A 27,891-nucleotide genomic window follows, 5' to 3' on the forward strand; every position below is an offset into this window, starting at 1 on the left:
TCTTAAAGGGTAAATTCCCACTGTACGAGTACGATTTAGGATTCTTCACAGTCCTACGTGAAAAGAAACGTGAAATAGCTCCGTGGACACCCTAATTGGGGTAAAGAACAATCGTTTTGCATCACTTAGGAACACTAGGATCTAGGTCTGGCAACAATAAAGTTGGTGTTGTGATGATATCTCGCTCGGAGCAGTATTGTTCTATGAGGCTTGCGTGAACGTGTTTTTGTTGGATTGCTTTACTCGTGTCGCCTTTTTTAATATCTTTATGGGGATCGTGAAGAATGGAGTGTCAACGAGATTATTTATTAAATTAGAGCACAATAAACTCATAACCTGGGCTGTGGGCATATTGAATAGGTACGTGCGTGCTTATTGTGTGAATGTTGTCTTAACGTATATTAAGAGATAATTCATTTCCAACTCTTTTCGAGAATAAATCTACATAATCGCGATACGTTGCCACTGTACCGGGCTTTAATTAATTAACAGTTTATTTTGAAACTGCCAAATGAGATTGAATTAGCATATCCATATCGAGATCAACCACGTACTTACTCACATATTAGCGGAGACCTCGGTACAGTTAGTAAAAAACTACGTTATAAATTATTATGTGCAAAGTTTAAAAGTCGACTGTACAATATCCGCAATATGTATGTGTTTTTATTTTGGATGATTACTTACTATCAAATTATAAGACATGTAAATCCAAATACACGTAAAACCTGGCGTATATATGGGCATGATCAAATTTTTTTTGCCCAGTTTCTTGTCCTATGTTAAATGGAGTCACTCTGGAGTACATTTTTACGAGTAGATAGCTATAATATATGTGAACACGAAAAAAAAACACAAGTTATAACTGAATTAGGGTACAAAAGACGGCCAGAACGTTTGGTAAATGGACTAAGAAATTGAAATAGGGTATTAAGTATAAATTAAATTGAATATTAGAAATATTTCTACCTATCTGTACATAGCTACCTACATTCACACAGAGAGATACGAGTAGGTACCTACTTAGTAGGTAGAGCTAGTAATCGGATCGTCTAGCAACTCTAGCAGGTAGACTCTAGCTAGATATATGCGGCCACTGATTGCGGGGTTAAGTAGGTATTACCTATCGAACGGTAAAGGGTTTAACTGTACCTGAGATGAGATAATCTGCACTTACGGCCTCAGTGGTTGTCTGTAAGTACTGGATCAAAATTCCATTTAAATTCCTTACTAAATTTGTAAAAATATCAAAATGAAATGGTCGTTCGTAGCATGAATATTTTTCTCCATACAAAAGACATCAACGCGTTCACGATTTCGTAGCAAAAGTAAGTTCTGGTAAGAATTTAATCAGTTTACTTATAGGATTAATATATTTTGAATGTAATAAGTTGTTCCGTGCAAAAACCAAATTGCTAAGTACCTGTTTACCGTCATAATACTCGTATAAGCATCCATTCACAGCAATTATTGTATTACCCACAACTTTTACTTATGATCGAGCAGTTATTTCATTTTGTTACGGCATCTTGCATCGAAGGCGTGAAGGCACATACAACTTCTGTCAATAAAGCTCGTCGATGTGTGACCGCCGAGCTTTCACTTACGCAGTACTTCCCAAGGTCATGGGAGGCTCTACTTAGAAAGCTCGGTAGCTTTATTTATATGCGCTTTTGAGGTAAACGAAAACGATCCAGCCAAGGTGGGTGTAAAATGACTGTAGTTACGCAAGTTTATTCTAGATGTCAAAATTAGATACAAAAGTTTGTAATTAAATTTAAAGAATGTTATCAAAGTTTGTAATGAAACTCTGAAACATAATTTTATCATCTAGGTATAAAATTTCGATATTTATTAATGTTTGATTGTACACGTGTGTATTTGTGTTCTGTTAACCAAATATTCCGATGTTTATTTAATTGATGTATAAAATACCTACTTTAATACAGGTAAGATTGTAAATAACCAACGTTGAAACCCCCGAAATTCAACATTAAAAAACGCATAACTTTTGAACTGCTTAGCATTTTTTTCATAAAATAAGACTAAAAACACGTTGGGAGCTAATGGTTTGTATGTGTTGAATAGATACCTAGACGCAGCAAGGCCTATCTTACCTAGAAATATAATAGATATACCAATAGTAGGTAGATATACACACACGGAGTAAACATCATTACCTCCTCACATTAGAACTGAACTCAGTGATCATTGATGACTTGATTGTCTGAAGAAGTCACCACACCATACACCAGACACGACCATGACATGGGGTCAACAATGTAAATTTGAATGGTGTTCAAAACCATTACTGTATTGAAACTTTTACTAAATAGCTCGTATTGTTTCAAGGGTCACGCACTTAATAATTATGCATTCTAAAGGAGTTTCTATGAGGGTACTACTACGATGAAGAAGTTATTCGATACATTCGATCAGACTGAATGCCATAGGGTAAAAATATGGTATTACACACATAAATATTATTTTATTGATCATGAAGTCTTGACTTCATCCGGATGTCTGACTCAAGTGTAAGTGTAGCAACAAAATAAACTCAGCCTTCTAAAAAACCCGCACCTAAACCTATTGCAATATGACTGTCATGAATCATGAAAAAATTTCTGATAATTCCGAATAACAGAAGCTTATTTTTGAGTGCTGCAGATGAAAAAAACTACCAAGCTACATATAAACTTTTATTTATTAAGTACAGAAAAAGTACTTTTGTATCGTAATAATTCGTAACTATAATATTATTATGACAGGTCGCTACGACGAGTAAGACTCGCACTTGCTAAACGCACGCTCGCTCATTTCTAAAGCTATATTCTCAAACTCTTGGCTTCCATAAGTCATCTCTCTTTCGGCTTTTCTAGCAAACTTAAATGGAAAATAACTGCTGCTTTTTACAACAGTGACAAATTCACAGCCGCTACGATGGATCCGCGAGTGACGCGCGAGTTACGCAACTCACAACAATGACGCCGTGTGACTCGTGTGAGCGGTGTGAGGAGGCGGTCGTGTGAAGATATAACCTTTTTGTGCGTAGGAACTGGTAGGTAGGTCGTGCGGTGTAAGTGGAAGTAGCGACGTTGACGTTATTAAACTATCGCTACGACTGATGATGGAACTACCTACTCACTGACTAACTTCTGTTTGATGACATCCGAAGTCAGCATCTTCATCTTTGCTTTCGTCTCAAGTTTGGAAACAAATACTGAATTGCAAATATCTGCGAGCCATTTACGTTCACGTTTTGGTGTTCATATCTGTTTTTACTCAACTCATGTATGTAACAAGTGTATGATTTGTTGGTCTTCTAATAAATAAATAAATAAACAAATAAACTAGATAAATACAATTTTGTATGTGAATTTAATCATAATATATGCTAATACAAATTATCAATCTCAACCGAGGCTCCCTAGATGTATTTGAACAGTTCTCTGGTAGAAAATTCTCATAAATAAAGATTTAAATAGGCACGTCTATAATACATACTACCTATGTATGTATGTATTTTGTCGGAAGCGTGTCTGCTGAACGGCAGGTATTTGTGTCATTCGTCAGTCATTGTTTCTAAGGAAATCCTAGTTTTCGGATGTGAAAATTTATTTTAAGGCATTGTTCAGTTATTTCCTTCCTCTACCTATGTTAATATGTTATGTGAGTAGTAGGTTAGCTATTCGTCACAAATAAACTAGACTCTAATTCTAGACTATTTTATCTTATAGTTCAGTTTTCATAATTTTATTGACAATTAGGTTAGGCTTCATTAGTTAAATGTTAATTTATATTATAACCTTGATTAAATAATGTGTGTGTACAAATAAAGACTCTAATGCCTTCGACCTCGTCGACCACCGGCTCATTACCGCCAAGCTCGAGCACTATGGGGTTCGCGGATCATCGTATGATCTAGTGTCATCGTTCCTGTCAGGGCGCAGGCAGATCACAGTTGTGGGGGGTGAGCAGTCGTCTCCAGGTGAAATAGGAGACCGCTCAGTGCCACAAGGCTCGAATGTTGGTAACGTCCTCTTCCTGGTGATGATGAACGACCTCCCTCATGTGACTGAGAAGGCGGAGTTTATTATGTACGCCGATGATATCTGCGCCATAGTCGCTGGTGAAACCGACCAATCTCTCGCAGCTAATGTTGTGTACACAATGGAGGCGCTGATTAATTGGTTCACAATAAACGGCATGCAGGTCAACATTGACAAAACTAATCTCCTGTCCTTCTCGTTGCATCGCTCCGCTGCTGATTTGCCTGCGGTCATCGTCCAGGACACTGCGGTGCCGTACGATACCTGCGCCAAGTTCGTGGGGTTCCATTTCGACACTGGGCTGCAATGGCACTATCATATTGATAGTGTCTGTGCAAAACTAAATGGCGCCTTCTACGCTATCTCACGGCTCGTCCCCACACTCTCGAGAGAAAACCTACTTAAGGCATACTATGGTTACTTCCAGAGTGCCTTAACATATGGTATAGAGCTGTGGGGGCTGGCCGCTGATCGAGAACGGCCTTTTCTCCTGCAGAAGAGGATGGTGAGGCGCATGATGCGGGCGGCCCCGGACGAGCCGGCGCGCGCGCTGTTCCTGCAGCTGGGCGTGCTCACCGCGCCCTGCCTGTACGTGCTGGAGGTGGCCAAGTACGTGCGCCAGAACCTCGCCGACTTCACCCCCCTCTCCACCACTGCGAGGCTACAGAATAGGCGGAAGAATGACCTGACCCTAAACACAGCCCGCCTTGCTAAAACCGAGAAAACCGTGCATATAATGGGTCCTAAAATTTACAATAAAATCCCGGATGACATAAGGGAGTCGCAAAGCTACTTTAGTTTTAATTGTAAGCTAAAAAAATATTTGAGCAAGAAAGCATACTACTCAGTAGACGATTATCTTAATGATAAATGCTAATAAATATTATGCTACGCATATGTTCTGACATTATTTTTATATTATTATTATTTTTTAAGTGACATTGTATTCTTGTTTACTTTATTTATATGCTTTATATGACATTATTTTTATATGATTAGTGACATGCCTAATTTAAGTAATGTACTTCATTATATTATAATTAATAATAATGATATTTATGACGATGTATTAAACTGAATAAATGAATATGAATATGAATATAATGTAAACTTTAGAATGTTATTGCATAGTAAAAGCACCCACATAATTAAGCTTAAGAAGAGCTGGGTGTCTAAAAGTTAACTAGTAGAGAATGCTACTAGAATTAAGTTAACCTTTGTATTTATGTTTTATGTGCACCACAAACTTTGGGGAAAGGAATATCCAGTCAGAATAGTTATCAGTCGCTTGCGGTTCATAATGTAACTTGGGAAATGATTGTCACTCCACAGACTTCATGTCCGTGCCTTTTGAAGAGTGGTAATTTTTATGAGATAAATTTTTAATTATTTTTTCTACTTAGTAATAGTAGCTACACTAGGGTTCACCAACCGTGGTGAAAGTCCCTTTCAGCTATGACACTTTTGCATTAGAATGAGCCTGCAGGCTCGCACGCAGGCGCTAGATCGCTACGTGTGCGCGTGCGCATGAACTCTGCACTCTCTGTACGAGACTCGTCGGTCGTCGTTGCGTAAACCAGCGGGCCTAGAGCAGGAAAGAAAGCTAGGGCTCCCATCGCTGATGGCTTATCTTGACTTTTCAATTAGTACAGGAACACTAATATAATTCCTTTTACTTACTGATAATTTGAGTTAAATATTTATTTTGTATAAGTATAAATGTTCCGGAAATCGTTGTAAGTGGAGCATTTCAGTCAAGCTTTTATGTACCTACGTTACGTATTACGTATCTCTTGTTACGAGTACATACTTATTATACATACATTTGGGCCTATGGCTGATACAGAAAACTCTAAATTTCCCATTCAGGAAAAGTCGCCTTGTATTGTGAAATTGAAATGTAGATAGTGATGTGAATAAGAAAGTTTGATATTACATTATCATTTAAATGGTGTCTATGTAGTTTTACGTACATAGAGACACAACAAAAATACTTAGGAATCGAACCCAAGACCTTTTTTTATAAGGTAGGGACATCTCATAGAATATGTACAGAAAAGCTTATGTACTGCTACTAAAATCAAACCATACCGCGATGTAGAATTCGTTCTTCAGAGTCATCTAGCGGTGAGAATCGGTACCAGTTTACAGTTGTTTCTTTTCAGTCAGTCGAGATTTCAGTAATCAAATCAAGCAAAAGAAGAAATCCCTTCCCTCACTTTGAATTAAATAAAATAAATAAATATGTGGGGACATCTCACACACGGCCATCCGACCCCAAGCTAGGCAGAGCCTGTGATATGGGTATCTGACAGCTGATATATCTACACAAATACATAGATAGATACATATTAAATACAAATATCAACACCCAAGGCCCGAGTACAAATATCTGTCTTTTAACAAATATCTGCCCCAGCCGTGAATCGAACCCGGGACCTTCGGCATAGCAGTCAGGGTCACTAACCACTACACCAGTCGGCCGTCAATTCTTATATTATGAACTGTCAAAGGGCGATGGTTCAGCGGCAGACAGCTGGAGGGCCAGTATACAGTCTCCACTCAAGAACTTGTTTACCCCATGGGTCATATCGCTTCTTCAGTATTTATATAGCCGACCCATGCTAGTTCAGCTTGCAGATTTTAAGAGCTAAGTAAGTATGCTGATTACTTTTGATGGTTGTACAGAGACATATTTTGTTAGTCGTTGGTGTTACAATAAATTTCGATGATTATGAATTTTAATATAGGTAGGTACTGTGTTGTCCCTCATAACAGAACCAGACAGAATCAAAGTACTCGAGCATAGCTCTTTCTTCATTTTCCGCTGTGCGACTGTTGCCTGCTAGGATTTGGAGAAAAAAAACCGTAGGCTATCTTTGGAAGATCTTTAATCGTGACAATTTAAATTATTACATTAAACATAAATATACATATTGTGTACGTTTATCCAGACATATAATTATAATAAGTAAGAACAATGTTATTTGGTACAATTACAACCACATATTCTAACTTCTAAATTGAAAATCACAAACACATTTTTACTATTTTCAGTTACAATATTTATTAAAGACAAGTATATAATAATTAGAAACCTTGACATCAATTCACAGTTTGGCTTTGCCTAAGCTTTTTACTACTCATTAAAAATATTTACAATAATCTTTTTATTAGACCCTTTTCTCTATATTTTATAAATTCTATATTTTCTAATCATATGTACCTACTTACTATGGAACTACTGATTATGATATTTTATAATTACCTTGATGTTTTTCTTATAATCTACATAAATTTAGAGCATTTGAAAAACGAAAAGGTTGACTAAATAAGATTACTGATGTTTTAAAACATGTAACAAAAGAAATGAAAAAAATACACAGAAAACTAAATAAAACTTACTTAGGTACCTACCTAATATTTTAAATAACTGTAAGTTAATCTTGTATTTAAATTAAAAAGAACATTATAAAATGAGATCAATTTACTTAAGGAAACATGTACAATGTAAATATTTCATAATTTGTGAAATATCCAGGTAAGTATTTGTTTTAAGGTGTTTTATAAATACGATTTTAAAGCTATTGAAATATCTATACAATGTTGATACAAAAAGTCCTATTACATAAAATAACTATACTAGACACAGATAAATTCCGATATTCGATTGGAAACATTCGTTACACAAAGTTAAATTACATACTTAAGTACCTATAGGTACATCTTTTTATGATATTGTCAAAACCTTATACTTATAATATACGAAAACAGTGACCGCAGGTTTTAAGCCAAATCGAAATCCACTAAGTTTGTAGTTTTATAATGTTTTAAAGAAAATTAAACATTATCGCAATGATATGATAGACACGTATACTGGAGTACCTACCTAATTAGTGTAAAGTGAAGTGAGACTTGTAGACAATGTAAAGGGTGTTTTTTTGATGTGCACAAATTTGTCTATGATAATGATGATGATGATGAATGGTGATCAATGATCGTACTGATCACAGAGTTATTAGGTCCTCAAAATACTATAGTTTACGTATGAAATCACATTCAAATCGATGTTAGGCAAGGTAGTTGTTATAGAATATAATATTATAGAAATAGCCTACCTGTAATATTACGAAATGACCGATATTTGAAAAAGTCGTATAGTATTAGTAACACCTACTCAGAGGCAGATTCGGTATCTAATAAAACAGTTAATAATAATTTAATTGGTTTTGGTAGCAATTAAATACCTAAGATAAATTTGGCACATAAAGAAATGTGCTTTTGTTTTTTGCTGTAAGAGAAATCATCAATTAATTCTTCTAAATAATTTTCTCTATGGAATGTACATACTAGCATCTGATCGTAAATAATACCTACATTATTTATTTCAAACTATTTATATCTAATGTTGATTTAATTTAAGTTGTCAGTTGCCTTCGGTGTGATGTCATCAATTATTATTCATTGTCTTACTGCGTAGGTACATCAATGATTTCAATAGTCAATGGCGTACATACCTACATACAAAACTGCACCTACAGTTCAAATCACAAGTTGGTTGCTACAATGGACTGGGCTATGTATCTATGTATGTAATTTACTTGTAATATTTTACTTGTAATTTACTATGTGTATGTAGGTATGTATGCCTTTAATCTACGCCAGCAAAACTTGGAAGAAAGTCATAGTTATTTTTTTTAAGAATGAGAAGATGCACTTTGTCCAAAGGGGACCTTTTGCTGTTATTGCGTCTACAGTTCGTGTTTTCCATTCGGAAGTTAAAATCTACACTAGGTTATGACCTTCATCCAAGTTTATCACCTATACATCTCTAGTGAGTGACACTGTCCAGACATCACCCCAGAAGGCACGAAGACTACATGAGCTCGGTGGTCGGTCTTCATACGTGCGTGTGACGTCACGCGCGCCCCAACATGGCGGCCACGTCGCCAGCTGACTGCGAGTGCAGCAGCGCCCCCCGCGCCCCTGCCCGCACCGGCGCGGGGGCCGCCCGTGCTATGGACCCTACCATAGAGGTGGTGGAGCCGAGCGGACATCCGGTTATGAACTCGTGCCGCGTCGCTTCCGTCGGCGTGATCCGCCTCTTTGGATCCCATCTGGGGAAGTAAGGAGGTTGTTAGTAAAGAGGGGACAAAGAGACCTATAAGATTTTGCACCCTGAGAATGAAAGGGGCACATGTCAAATTTGGAGGTTGTGATAGATAGGACCTACCGAAACATATTATTCATAGTATAATCTGCGATAGAATTATGAATAATATTTATGTATCTATGGAGGTATATTGTATACTTATGTATTTGGCCAATAAGCCTGTTAGTATCGAGATCCGTTTTAATATCTAATTTCTGTTTATTGATACATTTGCAGTTTATCACCTTCCTTGACTAAATGTATGTTAGATACCTACTCTCATATCCCGTGTGGTGTAATTAATTTAAGCGAAACAAGATGGTGGTTAAAATGTAGACCTATGAATGGTTTCGAACTGGGCTGGAAAAAGTGGGGTGTTATAAGTTCTACCATGTTCTACTGAAAGTTCAGCTGAAACGATTTTCGTTTCGTTTTTTTAGGGGTCAGTCAGAGTGACATAATGTAATGATTTCAGTAGCTGACAGGGCTTAGTACGCAGCAATACATGTCGTTATAAAACGTTATTCATATCTTCAACTTATGTCATTATTATCACGCAAATTTTACGTAATAGGTAAATCCACAACCTAAGTAAGTACCTACCTACCTACAAAATTTAATTGGTGATTGTCTCACACAATGCACGCGGTTTTTATTAAATTATTGTCCTCACTTAGGTATAAAGCGATATTATTGTATTTGAGGAACAAAAGTTTAATTTAAAAACCTTACTTTGCAGCATTTATCTCACTCCTGACAAGGTGACTATAAAATGTGTTACTTAGTTACTTATTTTTAAGTAATTATTAGTACCTTTACTCAGTACTCGTGAGACTTTTTTATATTGCTTGAATTTTAAAAGTTTATAAATAAGTAAGTATAATGTATTTTATATTAAAATTATACGATAAAAGTAGATTTTAAGTTATGTGGCACATCCAAATATCCGTCGAAGCCTTGCATTAAATAACCGTTATATTTTCTTCGTTGTAGTCGGGTAAAACAAGGCTGTCTATTTATTTATAATACCTGGTGTAGTATATTATGTAAGTAGGTATAAATCATGATACATATGACCTGCCTATGTATCATGTAGGGCTGTCTAGACCGAACCAGACTGGGGCTGGATCTAGATCAAGGCAATAGGTAACCGTTACTTTAAATTAGATACATGTCCTACGTATCGTATATGCACTTATAATTTAAGTTCATTTACAATATACCTACTTACTACATAATATCATATCCATGTATCATAAATAAATAAATTGAAATTATGAAAGAATATCTACCTATGAATATGCTTTTGTGCCTTAAAAACAGTTTATTTATGTTGAATATTTTATGATAATTAAGTAATACTTATAATAATATGTTTGTAAAATATACAACTGATATTGTGCAAAACTGTTAGATAATGTTAATATTTTAATCTTTGACCTTTTTTTGTTCGGTTTCTGTTGAGTTTATTGGACTCGATAGAGCATCTCTTTAAATTTAGATGTTAGTGTCACTTATCCATAGAAACTTAGTTATTTTAACATCTGACACCAGGTCTGGCACCCAGCACCATACACCAGTGACAGTAAAAGCACTGGATTTACATAACCGTGGTGATTGTCGTCACGACACACGGTAGAAAGGAGTTCTCCTTGCAAAAGTCAAGGCTGCACTTTTACATGCTCACGAATATTCAACTTTCTAACTTGCACTTGATTTATCTTAAATTTAATTTAATAAAATTCTTGTTTTATAGTATAGGTAGGTAGTTACAGATAAAAATTCTAAGGTTTTGTAGAGAATCGTACTGTATAGTCTCAGTGGTATGTCTAAGAATTCCCGCCTTAACCAATCTTACGTAAGTTAAGGATTCCGATCCGCGAATTACATAACGTATCTAACCTTTCACTCGATGCGTCGGCGGATCTCAGAACAACAACTCCGCCGGTCAACGGTCAAAAGATGCTAGAGATGTTACATGTTTCTGAACGAAATTTTAGAAAATGTAGGTCGCGCGCCTTTTTAAACGAAAGACGAATAACTTTTCTCTGTCACTTCACTTTTGTTGTTTCCTATTGTAAATGTTACGTGTTCATTCTTGCTATGTTGCTAGGCTTAATTGTCTGGTCTTGTTAAGAAGCAATTGTCATTGTCAAGTGTTAAGTATTAGTAGAGTTGAGTAACAGCCGATCGAGTCGAGTATGTTAACTTACATAGCTGACCTGACATAATACGTCTGTAAGCTTATGTAAGAGAGGTCAAACTAATTAATAGATGTCTAGTTATTACATTTGAGGCTGTTGATACAGGCAGTAAAAAATATTAATAGGTAAATATTTTGTGAATGAAATACTTAACTAGGTAGCTAAAAGTTTGTTGATGTTCAAAGAGGTAAGTAATCTTGGTAATTTTTTGCCAGAGGCAAAACTGTTATGGACTTTCTATTGCTATTTGCTAGTTATTACGAGGTAGGCCATTATTGAAAAGGTCAAATGTTAATGGTAAACGGTCCACAGAAACTATCAACAGTTGCCTACAATACCATAATATCGCTGTAACGACCTATGAATACTGAATAGATTTAAAATAAGAATACTGATATTAATTTATACTCCTAAACAAACACGAACTTATCATAATATTGTATAATATAATTGTATTATGTGATTCATGTAAGATGAAAATATCAAATTGTTGACATCACTTATACCTTATACTGACATTAATTCATTTTGTATCTCCAGTAAGACTTAACTTATTTTATTTCTTAAATCAAAAGGTTGTCACATCAATAGTAACAAAAAAAAAACTCTCAGTAGGTACTTACGTTCTTCTTTTCTATTTTTGTTAGTGGCCAGCATAACCACAATTCTATTACAGACCATAGAGGTTTCACGCTACATTAAGATTTAGACGAAGCAAACAAAACAGTCAGATGGTTTACCCAAGTCGCAGAAAGGTCAGAATAAGTAAGTACTCTATGCACTTTCACCCTCTTCGGTCGGTGAACTTGTAGTTTTAGTTTTACTTCTCGATCTCTACCGTGTTGATTAATGATGTAGATGTGATGGATGGTGGGTTGTGATTGATGACAAATGGCGGAATGACAACTGTTGTGCGAAAATAGCGGTTACTTTTGAACTGGCTATGAATGATATGCGAATAATGTGTATCGTTACGCTTTTATTAAAGATTTGTATTTTATTAATATGATTAACTTTAGGTTTTTCTTTGAGCCTTGAGCAAGTTATTCAGAAACATTACATTAGGATTAGTATTACTTGACATACAGAATCGATTAACACGCACGTGGAAAACTCTTTAACAGAAAACTTTCTTTCAAAACATGTAGTGTAGGTGTCGGCATATCCCAATAGTTGCTTCACTCTATTGTCTCCAAAACACGTGTCATCGTGGTCACCCCACACACTTTCCTCTGCGTTTCCGCGATCATGGTCACCCTGACGGCGCTTTCTCTCACGAGGTCAGACAAAACTTGTGTCATATTCATATTATACCCAATTGCGGAGATTTATGCCAATTATGATAATTTTGTGTGAACCTAAGTGGAGCCTGCGGTAGATCTAGTCTAGGTATGAAACACGGAAATAGAATTTCTAGATTATTTATGGTTGAACTAAAGTCTCTCTACCATAGAATAACAAGTTCTCTACGTATACAGTCTACAACATTTTCATTTACCTATATTAAAACTGTATTTTTAACAAAATAGTTTACTTTAGTTTTGCATTTAGTTTCTCTTCACTACTTAACTTATGCCAAATGCCGATGACATTTATCCAAGGAATGACCATTTCCATTCGATATGCTTCCATTCACTATGTCAAAATGTACACCATTTTATAGGTTAAGTATAAAGTATTGCTCCATTGGATCTCCTCTTACTTATGTCATCCCAATCAGCAAAATATACATAAGTACCTAAGTAAATAGCTTGGTCTATTATACGACATAACGAGGTGATCAGAAGAACCATAATGTCATCATTGCATTATACAGGGTGTTAACTAGAATGCGTTTGAGCGGGAAATGGGGGTTAGTATTAGTCTAACCAAGCACGTTTCTAAGAAAAAAAACATCAGAATCTCGAATATTTATGTTTAAAGTCTAAAGTAAAGTGGAAAGTTTTACCTTAATCAAAAACATGGTCACCCTACACAAACACATAACCAATGAGACATTCGATTGCAAAAGAACACACACTGTAAATTTGTTATCAACTTCACTTTTCATAATTTATTTGATTGTAATTAATTACACAGTAGGTAATAACAATTATTAAATAAAATTGAAATTATTCATGGTGATTAATGACATACTAATCAACAATTAAACAGCTGATTGTCATAAAGTTTGATAGATCGTACAGAATATAATTTATGACTTTCTAGGAGCTCAGAACAATAATTAAACCTTTTTACTCAGAATAAGGTAAGCGTTTAGTATTCACCCTTGATACTCACCACATTTTATTTTTCTTTTATTACCTAAAGATGCGTACAGACCGGCCCAACGAACGCCCACCGATGGACATTTATCATACATAATACAGGGGCAGATTGAGCATCGAAGGTCAACAAAACCCGTTCGTTGGCGTTCGTTTGGCCCGTCTGGGGTTCCGCTCATCTCGCATAATCTTTATTGACCAAAACTCATTTCGCATAACTCGTATGGTCTAAACTTTTTTGGCCGAACCATCACTTTGCCAAGACTTATGTGGCATAAGGCTCGTTTCGTCTAAAACTCTTTAGGCACAATCTTTAAACACCTAAGTTTCGTTTGCTCAAATTTATGTTCGTCTATACCTATGTATAATCTTGTTTCTCCTAATGTTATCTTAATAAATAATGTATTAAGTACGTAGTAAATGTACAAAATGTGGTATTTTTCTCCTACATCCCGAAAATCACGATATTGTATGATCAAAAAATCGAAAGTTAACGACCAATATAATTATTATGCAAACCCCATGAGATCGAAACCTAAAAATAGGTGCGACGACGAGCAAAGCGAGGAGGAGCGTGTTAGGTGCACATGTTCATCAAAACCAAAGCGGAGCGCAGCGAAGCGGAGCGGAGCGTTTTCCAAACAGCGGAAACAATACAAGGCACCAGTTTGCGCTATGTAGGGAGACGCTCCGTCAAAGTTAAAGCCAAACGAATATTATTACTTTGTATAAACCGAATAAACCTATGCCATAGCATTATTAGGCTATTCAAGATTTGGCCATACCATTATTAGGCTAAACAATGTTAGGCGAAATAACTTTTTACTAAACGAGATTTATGCCATACGATTTTCGGCGTAACGAGACTTTGACCAAACGTTACTATGCAATACGAGATTAGGCAAATAAATCTTATGCCAAAAAAGGTAGAACCGCCGGTCTGTATGCAGCTAAAGTTAAAAGACCACAATGCATAACAGGATGATAACAGGGTCTACTTCAATGACGAATTGGTTTACTTACACTCGCTCATCTCGATTTGTGTTGTGTACTTGCGATTGAGACGTCTTTGATGACGAATAGTACGGGAATCCTTATAATAAGTATGGCCTCACTTTAAATACCAGTAGAATAATAACAATCTCGCGTATCATAACCATCGAGTATTTATGATAGTCATTACCTTCTCTGTGGATCTAGTCTGTCAGTCAGTCATTGTTGTTTACTTGTTTACAATCATTTTTTACAATTAAGTATTACCTAAAAGGGAAAAGGTACCTACAATTCTATCTTTTGATTACCAAGCCTTGTTCCTCATTTCGTTTTATGTTGTGCTGTGCTGTGAATACGTGTGACCTATGTTATGAAGCATAAAATGAAAATGTTCTGTATTCATAAAAGATAATTGTGTATCAATAAAGTGATACATATGGAGTAAAATGAAATGTCTACAATGGATTGGGTACTTTGAGTACCCAAAATCTCGGTAGGTACCTTGACGATGTAGCTCCACGAGTGTGGTGCAGCTGCACGCATACTTTTTTATTGACCTTGGCTTTGAATTGTTTGGCCTTGATCTTGGCTTTCAAGTTCATGGTCATTCTGTCAAACGTACCTAAACCTGAATAGGGTGACTATGAAATTTTAAAATGTACTAAATAAAACTGTTTTATGTTGGTCAGCTTAAAGCAAATAAAATACGTTTTTTAATGTCTTATCGTGTTCAGTATCATTAGCTGTATCTACCATTTCCCGCTCCAACGCAATTAAGTTAACACCCTGTATATTGTCCTATTGCGTGTTTTACAAGAATACCAAAATTTTGACACAGTAATGATGATACAGAATCATAAAACTTACAGAATAAAACATACATAAGTATACTAAAGTATTTTAGTTTTGTGCTAGGTACATTGCATGGCATGTGCCTGCATATTGTGAAGTTGTCGATAAACTAACTATATAGTGAAATGTTAGAACAGTGACATAACAATATACTTGATCTTGCCGCCATCTTCCGCTTTCCGGTTTACCACACACAGACAGACAGACAAACACAATGTCATAAAAAGGTGTGAAATTCTGTAGAAAGTATAAGTGAAGTAGGGATGTGCCATACCATTGACTATGAATTGCTTGATTGACCGACTAAGTTATGGAAAACTAAAATTAATTTCGTAATTTATAAATAGAGGATGGAATTTCATCAGTAACCTTCCCCTTGACAGATCGATGTACGTAGACAGACTGAGCAACTCTCATTGAGTATAGACAAACAGTGAAATCGCTAAAAGGTACCTAAAGTTAAATATTACTTAGATAGATAGATAGATACTCTTTATTTTTACACCAAGAAATAATTAATAATTTTACATAGACACTTAACTAGGGTACAAAAGGCGGTCTTATCGCTATTTCGATCTCTTCCAGACAACCTTTGGTTGGATGGACTAAAAGAGATATAAATAGGGTACTTACAGTGTATTTACTCAAAGGAATATTATTTGCCTACTCAACCAGCTCATTTGTAACACGGCGGGAGCGGCACTGATAAAATTGCACCATGTATAAAATAATGAAATATTATAAAGTAAAACCTTCAGTAAAATGGCGGTTAACTCACCTACTAAATATCATGATGTTAATCTAGTTTAATGTTAATTTAACTTTCTGTCTGACGTCTGTGCATTTTAATGTGGGAACTGACTCAGAATGTTGGATGCATTATAAATAACAGAAATTTGGTTTACACAGATATTTTTAGCATTGTTTCAATGTATGTATGTAAGTACCTAAGTACTAACTTTTTGATTTCATAATAATTTAAAACTGTTATAATTACCTAAATGAAATAATACATAAATATTATTCATGACTTTAATTGCCATCTTCTATCATTATCGCCACTTATGTTGTCCGCGGATGTTGTAGCTCAGAAAAGCACCATAGAGGTGGATAATGCTGAACGGCATGAATGTGTAGTTATAATTTAGATAGAGATAGATAGATAGATCTATCGATATTTTTGCCTCATTTGATAGAGACAACCCTAGCGGTTGTTTGTTAAGCTGTCTTGAGGATGTGTTCATCGTGTCTAGACAACAATTTTCATCGCATTAGTACCTAGCCACAACTTTAAGGCACTTAATTCACACAAATAAGTATTTTAATAAGTATTGTAGTAATGTAAGTACATTTACGAAAAAATATGTCACTTAATTTTATTTTTCTTTCCACCATGTTGAACAGGTACCGAAACATATCTTATTCATTTTTAAAATAGGATCTACACATAAACATTCTTATATTGTATAAAAAAGGTAGATTATGTAACGTAGTGTCGACCGTGTCTGGTCGCAACTCCTGCACCAGGGAAGTGATAAATAAGTGTCATCAATTTAGCATACGGATGCATTTGTAAAAATCTAGATATTGAGGTAAAATAAGAAATTATTTAAGGTAACGCGTCCTTATTCCGAGGTAAATCACAACATTTGAAAGTAAGTAAGAAAAATAAGCATTTGTAACCATCAATATTGATGTGAAATATTGTCTTCTGTAAGAATATACGTTAAATTTTATATTTCTTAACACAGATCATTGATAACACATTTATTATACTTAAAAAAATATAATTTATTACACATGTCGATTTGCCCTAATACCGAGGTAGGATTATGGTTTCTTCCATATACCGAGGTAGCCTGTTCCATATTCCGAGTTAGTCCTGTCAGTGGCTCCATGAGTGTGGCCATGAACGTAAGGAAATTACAATCGAAAATATCGATATACTTTTTTACCTTAAAGCACTCCAAATAAATTTAATTATTCTAAATAGTAGTTGAAAATAATGAAAAGAATTAAATACTCTCCATTTATATTGGTTTTCGTGATAATTTCTATTATTTATGTAACATTTTCATAATTCATTATTGCAACTGGTAACATTGGCTAGAAAAAAATATTCATAATGCTTCTATGATGTTCTATGGACTTTTCCAAGCGATTAAAAAAAAATAGAGTAGAGATGGGGTAAATTGATGAAATAGTGACAGTAATCGAATATAATCGATTATTGAACTCGAATGATTTAAACATTTTTTACTATAGTTTTTTATCTAAGTAAGGCCTAAATTTCTTCCACGATATTTTATGTTCTTACTTAAATGTTTAATAGTTGATGATACGTAATAAAAGTAGATGTGTAAGGACTGAGGAAAGTATCGAATACTTACAAAAGCACAAATACCTTATCAGTACTAATTTCCGATGAGTACCTAATGTATTTACCATAAACGAATATGATTATAATAAAAGTCGATCCAGCATCGATTATTTTTTCATTCAAGCATAGGTCGGAAGCAAGGAACATTGCACTAGGTGCATCTCTATGGCGCATGCGCGCTGGACTGGAGGCGCGCCGGCCGCCGGCGCCATGTTCAATTTTCCGCCGAAAAGTTTGCCGCTATTCTTTGAAAGTATTTTTGTTAAGTCTTTACATTACAAAACAAACATCTTTTATTAAATTATTATGTTTGTATTTGCAATATGCAATTGGAAAATCGATAAGGTAAGCTTGTGTGCGAATTATTTTAGGAAATTACGTAAAATGGAAATATTTTTATGTTTTTATTAGTAAATTGGCATCAGTTTAGTTATTAACCTAGGTTTTTGTTCTAGCGTTTTCGTTTCTAAACTCACTAAGTTTTGTGAAAATGGGTACCTACTTATTAGGATATGCTTAATTCTGGCAACTATCCATACAATTTACCTACTTACTTTATTTTTCAGTGACAACAAGAAGAAAATGAAAAAATCAACCAGACCCCTAAACCAAACATTAAATGCAGTATACAGGACATTCATTTATCTGGGAATTATGGGATAACAATATTACAACGGCCATCAGACCACGAAGTAGAAGGATAATGGAAATAAAATACAGAAATGAAATTAGGCAATTGTGTATATAAGTGTTATAAAAACTCAACCGTCGTGTGTGTTATTTTATTCACCCAAATAAAGTTTTACGTCTACAAATTTATTTCTTTCTTCTTTTAAAAAGAGTAATAAGTAGTATCTAGTAGTAGTTTCGTAAAGTCAGGCATATCTATCCAGACCCCTTTTAAATTTAGGAAGAAAGTCGCTAATTCATCTTGATTTTATGGTTTGATGACGGCATCGGATGACACTGCGAAGGTGTGATGTAGAGTCATATTCCGATTTCCGAGGTACCTACCTATGTAAAATGTCATACTCCATATTAGGGGTTCAGCAAGTATTTTAATAATCCATATTTCGAGTTATCAAATTATCGATTTAGAAACAACATAGATATGTTACTCAAATCCGACGACCGAATGGCGTAGTGGTTAGTGACCCTGACTACTGAGCCGAAGGTCCCGGGTTCGATTCCCGGCTGGGGCAGATATTTGTTTAAAGACAGATATTTGTACTCAGGTATTGGGTGTTGATATTTATATTTAGTATCTATCTATCTATGTATTTGTGTAGATATATCAGCTGTCCGACACCCATAACACAGGTTCGGCCTAGCTTGGGGTCGGATGGCCGTGTGTGAGATGTCCCCACATATTTATTAATATTATTTATTATTAATATTCAAATCATACATAAAATATTGGTAAAAATATGTATCACTTACGTTAATAGCGATAAAATAAAACTGTTTTTTATCATTTCATACATACTAAGTTAAGGTTTTCTAGGTAACCATGATTTTTGCGTCAACAATTATCGTGTCATATTAAGATTCCTAGAGGATATTTTGTACCGCCGAATTAGGTTATAAGCTTGTCACGTTCATCATTATTATTATGTAATCAAGCATATACTTCAAATGTTATTATTTGTAAAGTTATAAGCTAAAAATCATGACATAGTATTTTTCCTTATACCGAGGGTACCTCGGAGTTAGGAACAACGTATAAAAATCAGGCCATTATACCGAGGTATTTTGTTTTTGAGTTTAAAGGGGTTAAATTAGTTTAAAAAGAGTTAAAATTTAAATTTATTGTAAGTATAAGAATATAATAAAAACTATTTACTAAATATAAACTATTTACAAAGTTGAACGTCGTATAAATATAAAAAAACATAATTATTAAATATGGCTGGCCTTACGTAAGCCGGGTCGCGTTTGTATGAAAAACATGGCGGCGTCGCCCTCACGGCACATTACATGAGTTTTTAGTAATTTTAGGCAATTTTAAACATATTTACTACATCAAGTAGTTTCAGTTAAAGATAATGAACGATTAAATGTAATTTTAGAGTATCCAAACCTATTAAAATGAGTAATAATCATGAAAATAAATATAACTCGAAATAAGGACGCCATTTTGAATACCGCGAAATATGGACTCTCTACCTTATAAGTAGACTTGTATAACGAAAGTGAATGATTGTGTCTGTATCATCTATAATTTAGTTGATACTGTTATATCATGATTATTATACTTCAAACCAAACGCTTTTCACCCATGAACCACAAATTTCATTTTTTTCTGGCGGTAAAGGGTAACACTGTTTAGGAACGAATTGGTTCAAATGCTATGAAATGGTTTATTGCCTACAAGACAAGTACACGAAAGATGCCTGACTATCCATAATACAGGGTACCCTAGTTTGGGAGCCAGGAACCCAAAATGTTAAGTACATATTATGGATATATCCACACGTTTTAATTTTTCATATAGTGTGACTATGTGCGTATTCAAAGGTTCCACTCGAGAGAGCCAGGTGCAGTAGGTACTTACACCCCCACAGAGAATAGATTATAATATAATAGAATAGTGCGTATATAGGGCAAGGGTAGGCGGCACTCACTCGAGACAGCGGTGCAGGAAGTGCATGAAGGCGGGGTCGTCGCTGCGCACGGCGGCGGCCAGGCTGCGCGTGGAGGGCCGCCGCTTGCGCCCCTTCGAGTTGGTCACTGAGCGTGGGGAGCCCTTAGAGTCTGTGGGGGAGAGGGTTAGTTAGGGCTTGAGGTTCTTGAGGTCAGTTATTATCTTGTTTATTACCAACTAACTAGTTGTCACTGGAACAATCATTAGATATCAAAGCCCACTCCAAGAAATACAAGACATGACAGGTCATATTGACATGCTGGCGAAAGTTTGATGGACCATGGACTACTCAACATATTTGTAATTTTTCCTAAGGTCTGTTAGCCTCTAACTTAGCCCACTACTTGGATAAATGGAGTCTCCTCGAGTGATATTATATTAACAACAAACCGACTATTGAAAACATGTTGACCAGATCTAGTGTTGGTCGCCGACTCGCCAATGCAAAGATAGCTAGAGAAGTCCTCACCAAAGAACAGTCGCTTCCTGGTGGCCTGCAGCAGCAGGTCGGGCGGCGGCGGGCCCAGCAGCTCCATGATGCAGGCCAGCTGCTCCGCCTCGTTCTCCCCCGGGAACAGCGGGTAGCCCGTGTGTAGTTCTGCCAGGATGCATCCTGCAAGGTTGGAAGTAGAAAATTATGACATGCGTTTTCGGTGAACGGTTATTCGGCCGGTTAACATTCGGAGTATTGTGGTGGACTCTTGTGAGGGAGAGCACATTGTCGGAGTACTTAGTAAGGTCTAAAATGTACAAAATGTACTGCTATAGCATACTATGGAATCCAACAAGCAACGATAACTTTGCAACAGGTAAAATATGATTTTTATATTTTATAACTGGTAATGGTAACTCTAATTGACTGAAGATAAGTAAGACACACCAATTCAGTGTCAGAAATTGCCAAGAATAATTTTATTGTTGCACTAATAAACTTATTTTGGTGTTGGCACTTGTTTCCGTTGCAAAGTTAACTATGTCGGACTTTAGGTTTCTTAAAAGGAGCATGAAAGCACTCGGTTCTCGGCTTTCCCCATTCACGATCCATCCGACCACTATACTTTACTACTAAGTACTAATAGAGCTCACGAAGTTAAAACCTCGTTCAGCAATAACTTATTGTTATGTATTTTTTATTCATCGATTGTTTTTCTGTAAGGAAACTAAAGTATTTACTAAAACTTAATATTAAAACTGGGTAGGTACAACAGTGACTGTTCTACATGCAGTGTATTCGCAGGTGATTTAACAGACTCTGTTTCAACAGTTACTGCGTAATCCCAACTAATAGTTTCAACTAATAACAGCTATCAAACAGTTGAGAAAACCTCTCGTTTGAATTTGGATGAGAATCTTTAAATAATTGACCATATGGCTGAGGTAACTGGGTCAAAGTACGCAATGGGATCTACAGTCTCTAGTTTAGCATAATTGGATGGCAGGCCACAGTTCCAAAGCATTGCTAAAGTGAAGGGTCAGAGTTTTTAATCATCAACTGTAGACTGTAGTACATACTATCGGGGAATTGGCTGGTGTCGAACGATGCAATGTTAAACTTTGGATATTATTTCAAAATCGGGCAAAGCACAGATTTACCGGATTGTACGAAGATATGCAAATTTATGAGGAGTTTCTTAACAAAAGCTACTTAATAATATTATTGTGTTATGTTATGTGAAAATTATTAGAAGTATTTCGACACAGTTATGTCACAAAATCGAATTTTAATTGGGATTGTTTATTAAAAAATATTCTTTAATATTCTTAATAACAAAATCATGAATCAATGTATAGGTACATATTAATTCGTAATGAATTGCGAGAAGCTAAGATTAAGACATATCTGGAGTGGTAGAAGAGTACAGTCCAATCTAATATTATGGCAATGGCATAATACTTGAGCTTGAAGAAAGTTACAAAAGCTCTCAGCTCTGGTTTAAACATTCAAATTTAAGACTCTAGCGTAGTGTATATTATTATAATTATTACGCATTAAGTACGTAGGTACCTAAGTGTTCTTTTATCATACATAACGTAGGATCTTCAATACGGAACTATAAATACTCGTACATACATAATCTGGTTGGTCCATACGCGTACGAGTATATCCGTCGATCTTACGACTTGTGTAATTATTGACCATGCTAAGCCGGCAGGTGTCAAAGTTTAAATAACTTGCGGCTCTACTAGTTTTTGCGAGCCGTTGCTACTACGTGCCTTCTCGGGAGCAACTTTCTACCTACTCCGGAGTTGCTTATGTAATACAGTACGTCTTCTTACACACATAAAAACTTGCGTAGACTGCATGTTTTAGCTTTATTGGCAATAACGAATACCTGGTTGTTTGTGAGCTTATAAAACGATGGCTTTAGAAGCCACTCTCCAATCAATAAACGTGGAAATAATTTTACCGGCTTCGAGAATAAACATCTTGAGTACATATTGATGATGAACTCTATTGCGAAATGAGAACTTGCGAATGGCTGTGCGTTACAAACTTACAAAGAAACAGGTGCGTTGGTCATAGTGTTGCAGTGGCGTTATGCTGCCCTTTTAACCTTTGAGCTATGACCCTTTTTATGTTAGCTCAGTCAGTTCTACACCAATTATTTAGACCAAACCAGCAAATAACTAAACTTAAAATAGATGGATAGGGTAGGTATGATACACAGTGTGAACCACGGAAAGGGTAATAAAATTAATGTATGTTCTTAATGCAGTTTTCAGTTAAATACCCTATACTTTCATGAGCCATCGTTCGCTGTAGGACGACATATATTATAATCTATGTATACATTATATGTACTTATAGGAAAGTAACTTACCCATACTCCACATATCGATAGCCGTCCCGTACTGCAGCCCCAGTATGACCTCGGGGCTCCGGTAGAAGCGCGACTGTATGTAGGTGTACACCCGCGCATGCGTGTAGCACGACGACCCGAAGTCTATCACCTTGATCGAGCTGCTGCCGCGCGCCTTCAGCAGTATGTTCTCCTGGTAGGTTGGGAGGAATTGAGGGGTTTAGTAGAGGGAAGGAGTAAACTTAGACTAAAGATTATGTCATTTCAGAAAGGTCAACTCCGTGTTATTTTCTACACTAGATTAGATAAAATGGCGGCCATATATTGAACCATCATGTTGCATTATAAACTAATGATAACAAAGGATCCGGAGCGCCATAGAATAGCGGATGAGCGGCATAGAGCACACAAATACCTATTTCACCCGCGCATCCAAGTGGATGTAATAATTGAATGGTTAGAGCCTCTTTTGTAAAGTTTGGATAATAGCTTAATGTGGGATAAAAGACATGCTATCGCTATTTTCCGCATTGGTCAAGTATCTATCTATCTATATACGTTGTCCAGTTTAATAGTCTTGTTACACGTGTTCTGTGCGTAGTTCGCGTTGCTTGATGAGCATAAGGGAAACAAGGCATTCAGCTTATTGTCCTAACAGCTTCAGGTTCCACTTACAGGTTTCAGATCGCAGTGTATAATGTTCTCGGCCTCAAGCAGGCGCAGACAGCGCAGCAGCGAGCTCGCGAACCGCCGGATGAGGCTCAGGCTGAACCCCTGGTAGTTGTTCTTCTTTATCAGCTCGTACAGGTTTATGCTGGAATGAGAGAGATGAGGGGTTATAGCGGAGGTGGTTGCAAAAAGGCAGGAGGCTCGTTTTGTCGCAAGGATAATAAAATTCATTCATTTAAATCTGCCTTTTTTAATACATAGTTTTGTAAGAGTGCGCATGCGCTGTTAGATAATAGCATAGAATAACGAGAATTAGTACTACTATACTCGTTACTATGATGTGATAAATTTACCTCACCAGCTTGTTTCAGCGCCTACGGTGAAACCCGAGCAATATTTTTGTTCGATGTTGAATGCAAACATGCAAATTTTAGACGAAAATATCAATAGCCATAGCCTTACATAGCCATTGCAAATACGGATAGTAATCAAGTTGGGCGAGCCAATATTGTTTTCTATGTAAGAATACCGGAAGATAAGACACACCGCTAAACATTGCATGTCTATAAACAACCGTAAAGCAATCCGCGACCTAGCATACAATTAGCATTATTATAATTAGTCGCCAACACTAAACAACATTGTGTAATAAGTTGACCAGGAGATATCATCACCCAAGTAACATTTCATTCGAGCTTAGGTTGTAAGAAATGCCTTTAGGTTTTATAAGGGTCGTGAAAAGGTTAATTCTTTGCTATCTGGTCATATTGAGTACTTGAGAATGATTAGTAAGTCCTAAAACTAATTGTTTATTAATACAACCTTGGAGCTGATGATAAGAGTTTAAATTAACGTTATTTTAACTTGTATTTCAAGAGCATATAGTTCTAGGATCTTGTAGTTGTCGTAGACTCCTGATTAAGTTCTAGAAAAGCTAGCATTATGCTAAAGTGAGAGCTTAAGGTTAAATTTTCAACCTTGATACAACCATAAAGTTATTGGTATGTTGAAATTACTTATAAGTAATTTTTAAAACCTTTAGGCTGATGAGAGTTGTCCAGGCAAACAAATTAGAACTACCTGGTGAAAACCAAAAGCATTAAGTCACTGGCTATGAGCTAAAGGTATGATTTAAGTCCTTCAAGAATATTTTAAAGCTTTAGAGGCATCCTCAAAATAAATTTAATGCTTTTTGGTAATTTCCTAACATCCGCCATATTTTTTCACCAAAATAAAAAAATAAACTTAGAAAAAAGATACATTTTAATGAATTAGGGCAACAATCAGTAGCGTGTGCTATACTATTCCAAATATATATGTGTTTTTATATAAACAGTACTTTTATTTCTAACATATCTTTCCACCAAACATAAAATTTTATCTATTTTTTTTAATTAAAATATCTTCAAATTTATTATTTACAGAAGGCCCGTCACGTATACAGCACTATTTTCCAAAAGTATCACAATAAAGTGCTAGTCGCACAAGGTTTTCATATCTCCTGACTTCAGCCCAACTACTTACTTATCATTTTGTATGAATACAAAACTTACATGTTAGCCATTTTGAATCTTGGAAAGTGTCAGGTTATGGCGCCATTTATTATAATTCTATACCATTGATTTTCTGTGCAAAAATCTTACACAGGAACATTTTAGAACCCGAGAGTCTTGGAAAGTCATTATAGAGTTACATCCAGGACTAATTTAGAACTTAAAACCTGTCTTCCAAGGTTAGGTTAACGTTAAATTAAGGTTGTGAAGGTTATATTTAGATTCTGTGTTAGTAGTTCAAAAGGTTCTGGGTTTGAGCTATAGGTTTTGCTGTAGCTCTCAGAAAGGTTCTAAAACGTGGGCCCTTTTTGCACTCAGGAGGTTAATATAAGGTTAATATAACGTTATGGAGCCTTCTAAGACTTACGAGTAGATTTCCATACAAAGGTTCTAGAACCTTTTCAAAACCTTTCTAAAACCAAAAATGTTACTTGGGCAGCGATACAGCGCGGATGTGAAAGTCAATCCTCATGCACTGATACGACACGAGACATCCAATATTAATATTTCCTGCATTTCGGTGACATAATTAGGTGATTAGGTGTATCGAGGACGAGACTTGTCTACCAGTTTAGAGTTATCGGTAGGTGAGTTGAACATGCCTTTCATATTGCCGACACTATTTTTCGCTTATACGCTGACTCGAATGTCAAAAAAACTCCGTTGATCCCATTCATACCGATTTACCAAAGACCATGTTGACCATGTTGACCATGACCATCACATGTTGTTCACACCGAAAAGTCCGCAAATAACTTACTTTATGAGTTATAGAAGTTGAAGCTGTTACCCGGTAGCCGATAGTGGATGGATGAACAATCACAAAGACAGTAAGTGTATGTCGTGATGTTGTGATGGTCCTTAATCAACAAACGATGATTGCCTGATTATGAAGCAGTAAACCATCTCACGAGTGGCGTAACTATAGTACAGTCCTCCAGTAGCCTATCTCCCGATTAAAGCGACTACAGAGCCAGTGACCTAGCTGAGATTTGCGCAGCTAATAGAAGCAGTGACCCACCTCATGAGCTCGAAGCTGATGCACAGGTGGTTGCGGAAGTAGAAGTAGTCGAGCATGTGGATGACGTTGTGCGCCTGCTCGCGGTCCTTGAGCCGCAGGTGGTCCAGCACGCGGACCTCCACCAGGGCCTGGTGGTGGAAGCGCTTCTTGTTTCTGTGGAGAGGTTATAGTTGTGGTTATAGCTGTGATCGCCGAAGGTGTAGTCAACTGGTCAGGGTTCTGGAGCATAAAGTACCTATCGCAAAATGTACCGTGGGGTGTAGTGTCCAGGATTCGCTACTTGCTCACACTTCACTCAGGAAGGCCAAGAGTCCAAAGTGGCATACAGCAAGATATATGCTTTTCTTGTTGCTGTACTCACGAGATAGATATATAGATAATCCTAACTAATATTATAAATGCGAAAGTAACTGTGTCTGTCTGTCTGTCTGTCTGTCTGTCTGTCTGTTACTCTTTCACGCCAAAACTACTGAACGGATTTGAATGAAATTTGGTATACATACGGTCTAGACCCTGGGACAGAACATAGGCTACTTTTTATCCCGGAATTTCCACGGGAAAACTTTTTAAGGCGAAGCGAAGCGCGCGGGAACTGCTAGTTGATAATAATACTTTATTGCACACAAACACAGGAATTACAAAAGGAAATCCACAACATAGAGGATGCAATTAGCGGCCTCATAAAAGAGTAATTTCTTCCAGACTACATCGGAAGAGCAAAAATATACACAAGAAAAGGGGAGTGTACAAAAAAATCGAGGAGATTATACCTGGATGATTTATAAGTTCGAAACAATGTAAGATTCATAGTGCCATAAGCCTTATTAAAACAGGTGGAGATAAGCGTGGTTTGTACGGGTGCAGCGGTCTTGCAGAGCTGCCTCTTCTCTTACCTGATGATCTTAATGGCAACGCAGGTGCCGGTGCGGTGGTCGAGCGCGCGGATCACCTGCCCGAACGAGCCCTTCCCGATCACCTCCAGGATCTCGTAGCGGTACGCCACGTGGTCGTGCATCGACTGCGGAGAGAGGCGTGGTCAGGATTGTGTAGAGCTGATGAAGGATGGGTGTTGTGGGGTCTCTTGAGAGAGGATTGTGTTTAGCAGTGTACGGGTACGGGCTTATGATGACATAGGTACATATGCTCACGACTACGCACGCGAGCGATCCACTCGCTTTTCGCTTTATATTTGTCCAAGTTTGTCATAAGTCGCGAGCCGTATCGTATGATGATTATACGTAGTATAATTAAGAAAAAACGTTTAATATTAAGTGTATTGAGTGTTCGTATAGATTGATTTGTGTTGACT

General features: G+C 36.3%; 2 protein-coding genes across 2 annotated transcripts in view; one reads left to right on the forward strand and one right to left on the reverse strand.

Annotated features, from left to right (window-relative positions):
• Window positions 1-3,662: 3,662 nt before the first annotated feature.
• On the forward strand, window positions 3,663-4,926 carry LOC125490031. The gene is made up of 2 exons (XM_048628008.1): window positions 3,663-3,669; window positions 3,839-4,926. Exons 1-2 carry the CDS (start codon window positions 3,663-3,665, stop codon window positions 4,924-4,926), a joined length of 1,095 nt encoding a protein of 364 aa, XP_048483965.1.
• A 3,706-nt stretch (window positions 4,927-8,632) lies between these two features.
• Window positions 8,633-27,891, reverse strand: part of LOC105381612 (dual specificity tyrosine-phosphorylation-regulated kinase 2) — a 29,391-nt gene continuing 10,132 nt past the window's right edge. Inside the window, exons 4-10 of the mRNA XM_048628018.1 lie at window positions 27,476-27,600; window positions 26,583-26,735; window positions 24,015-24,153; window positions 23,361-23,532; window positions 21,008-21,151; window positions 20,519-20,648; window positions 8,633-9,166 (exon numbers count right to left, since the gene is read on the reverse strand). Coding sequence (XP_048483975.1) covers window positions 8,968-9,166; window positions 20,519-20,648; window positions 21,008-21,151; window positions 23,361-23,532; window positions 24,015-24,153; window positions 26,583-26,735; window positions 27,476-27,600 — 1,062 coding nt within the window. The 3' untranslated portion in view covers window positions 8,633-8,967. The remainder of the gene's footprint in view (window positions 9,167-20,518; window positions 20,649-21,007; window positions 21,152-23,360; window positions 23,533-24,014; window positions 24,154-26,582; window positions 26,736-27,475; window positions 27,601-27,891) is intronic.

The sequence above is a fragment of the Plutella xylostella genome, chromosome 4 (assembly GCF_932276165.1).
Source record: "Plutella xylostella chromosome 4, ilPluXylo3.1, whole genome shotgun sequence".
Lineage (NCBI taxonomy): Eukaryota > Metazoa > Arthropoda > Insecta > Lepidoptera > Plutellidae > Plutella > Plutella xylostella.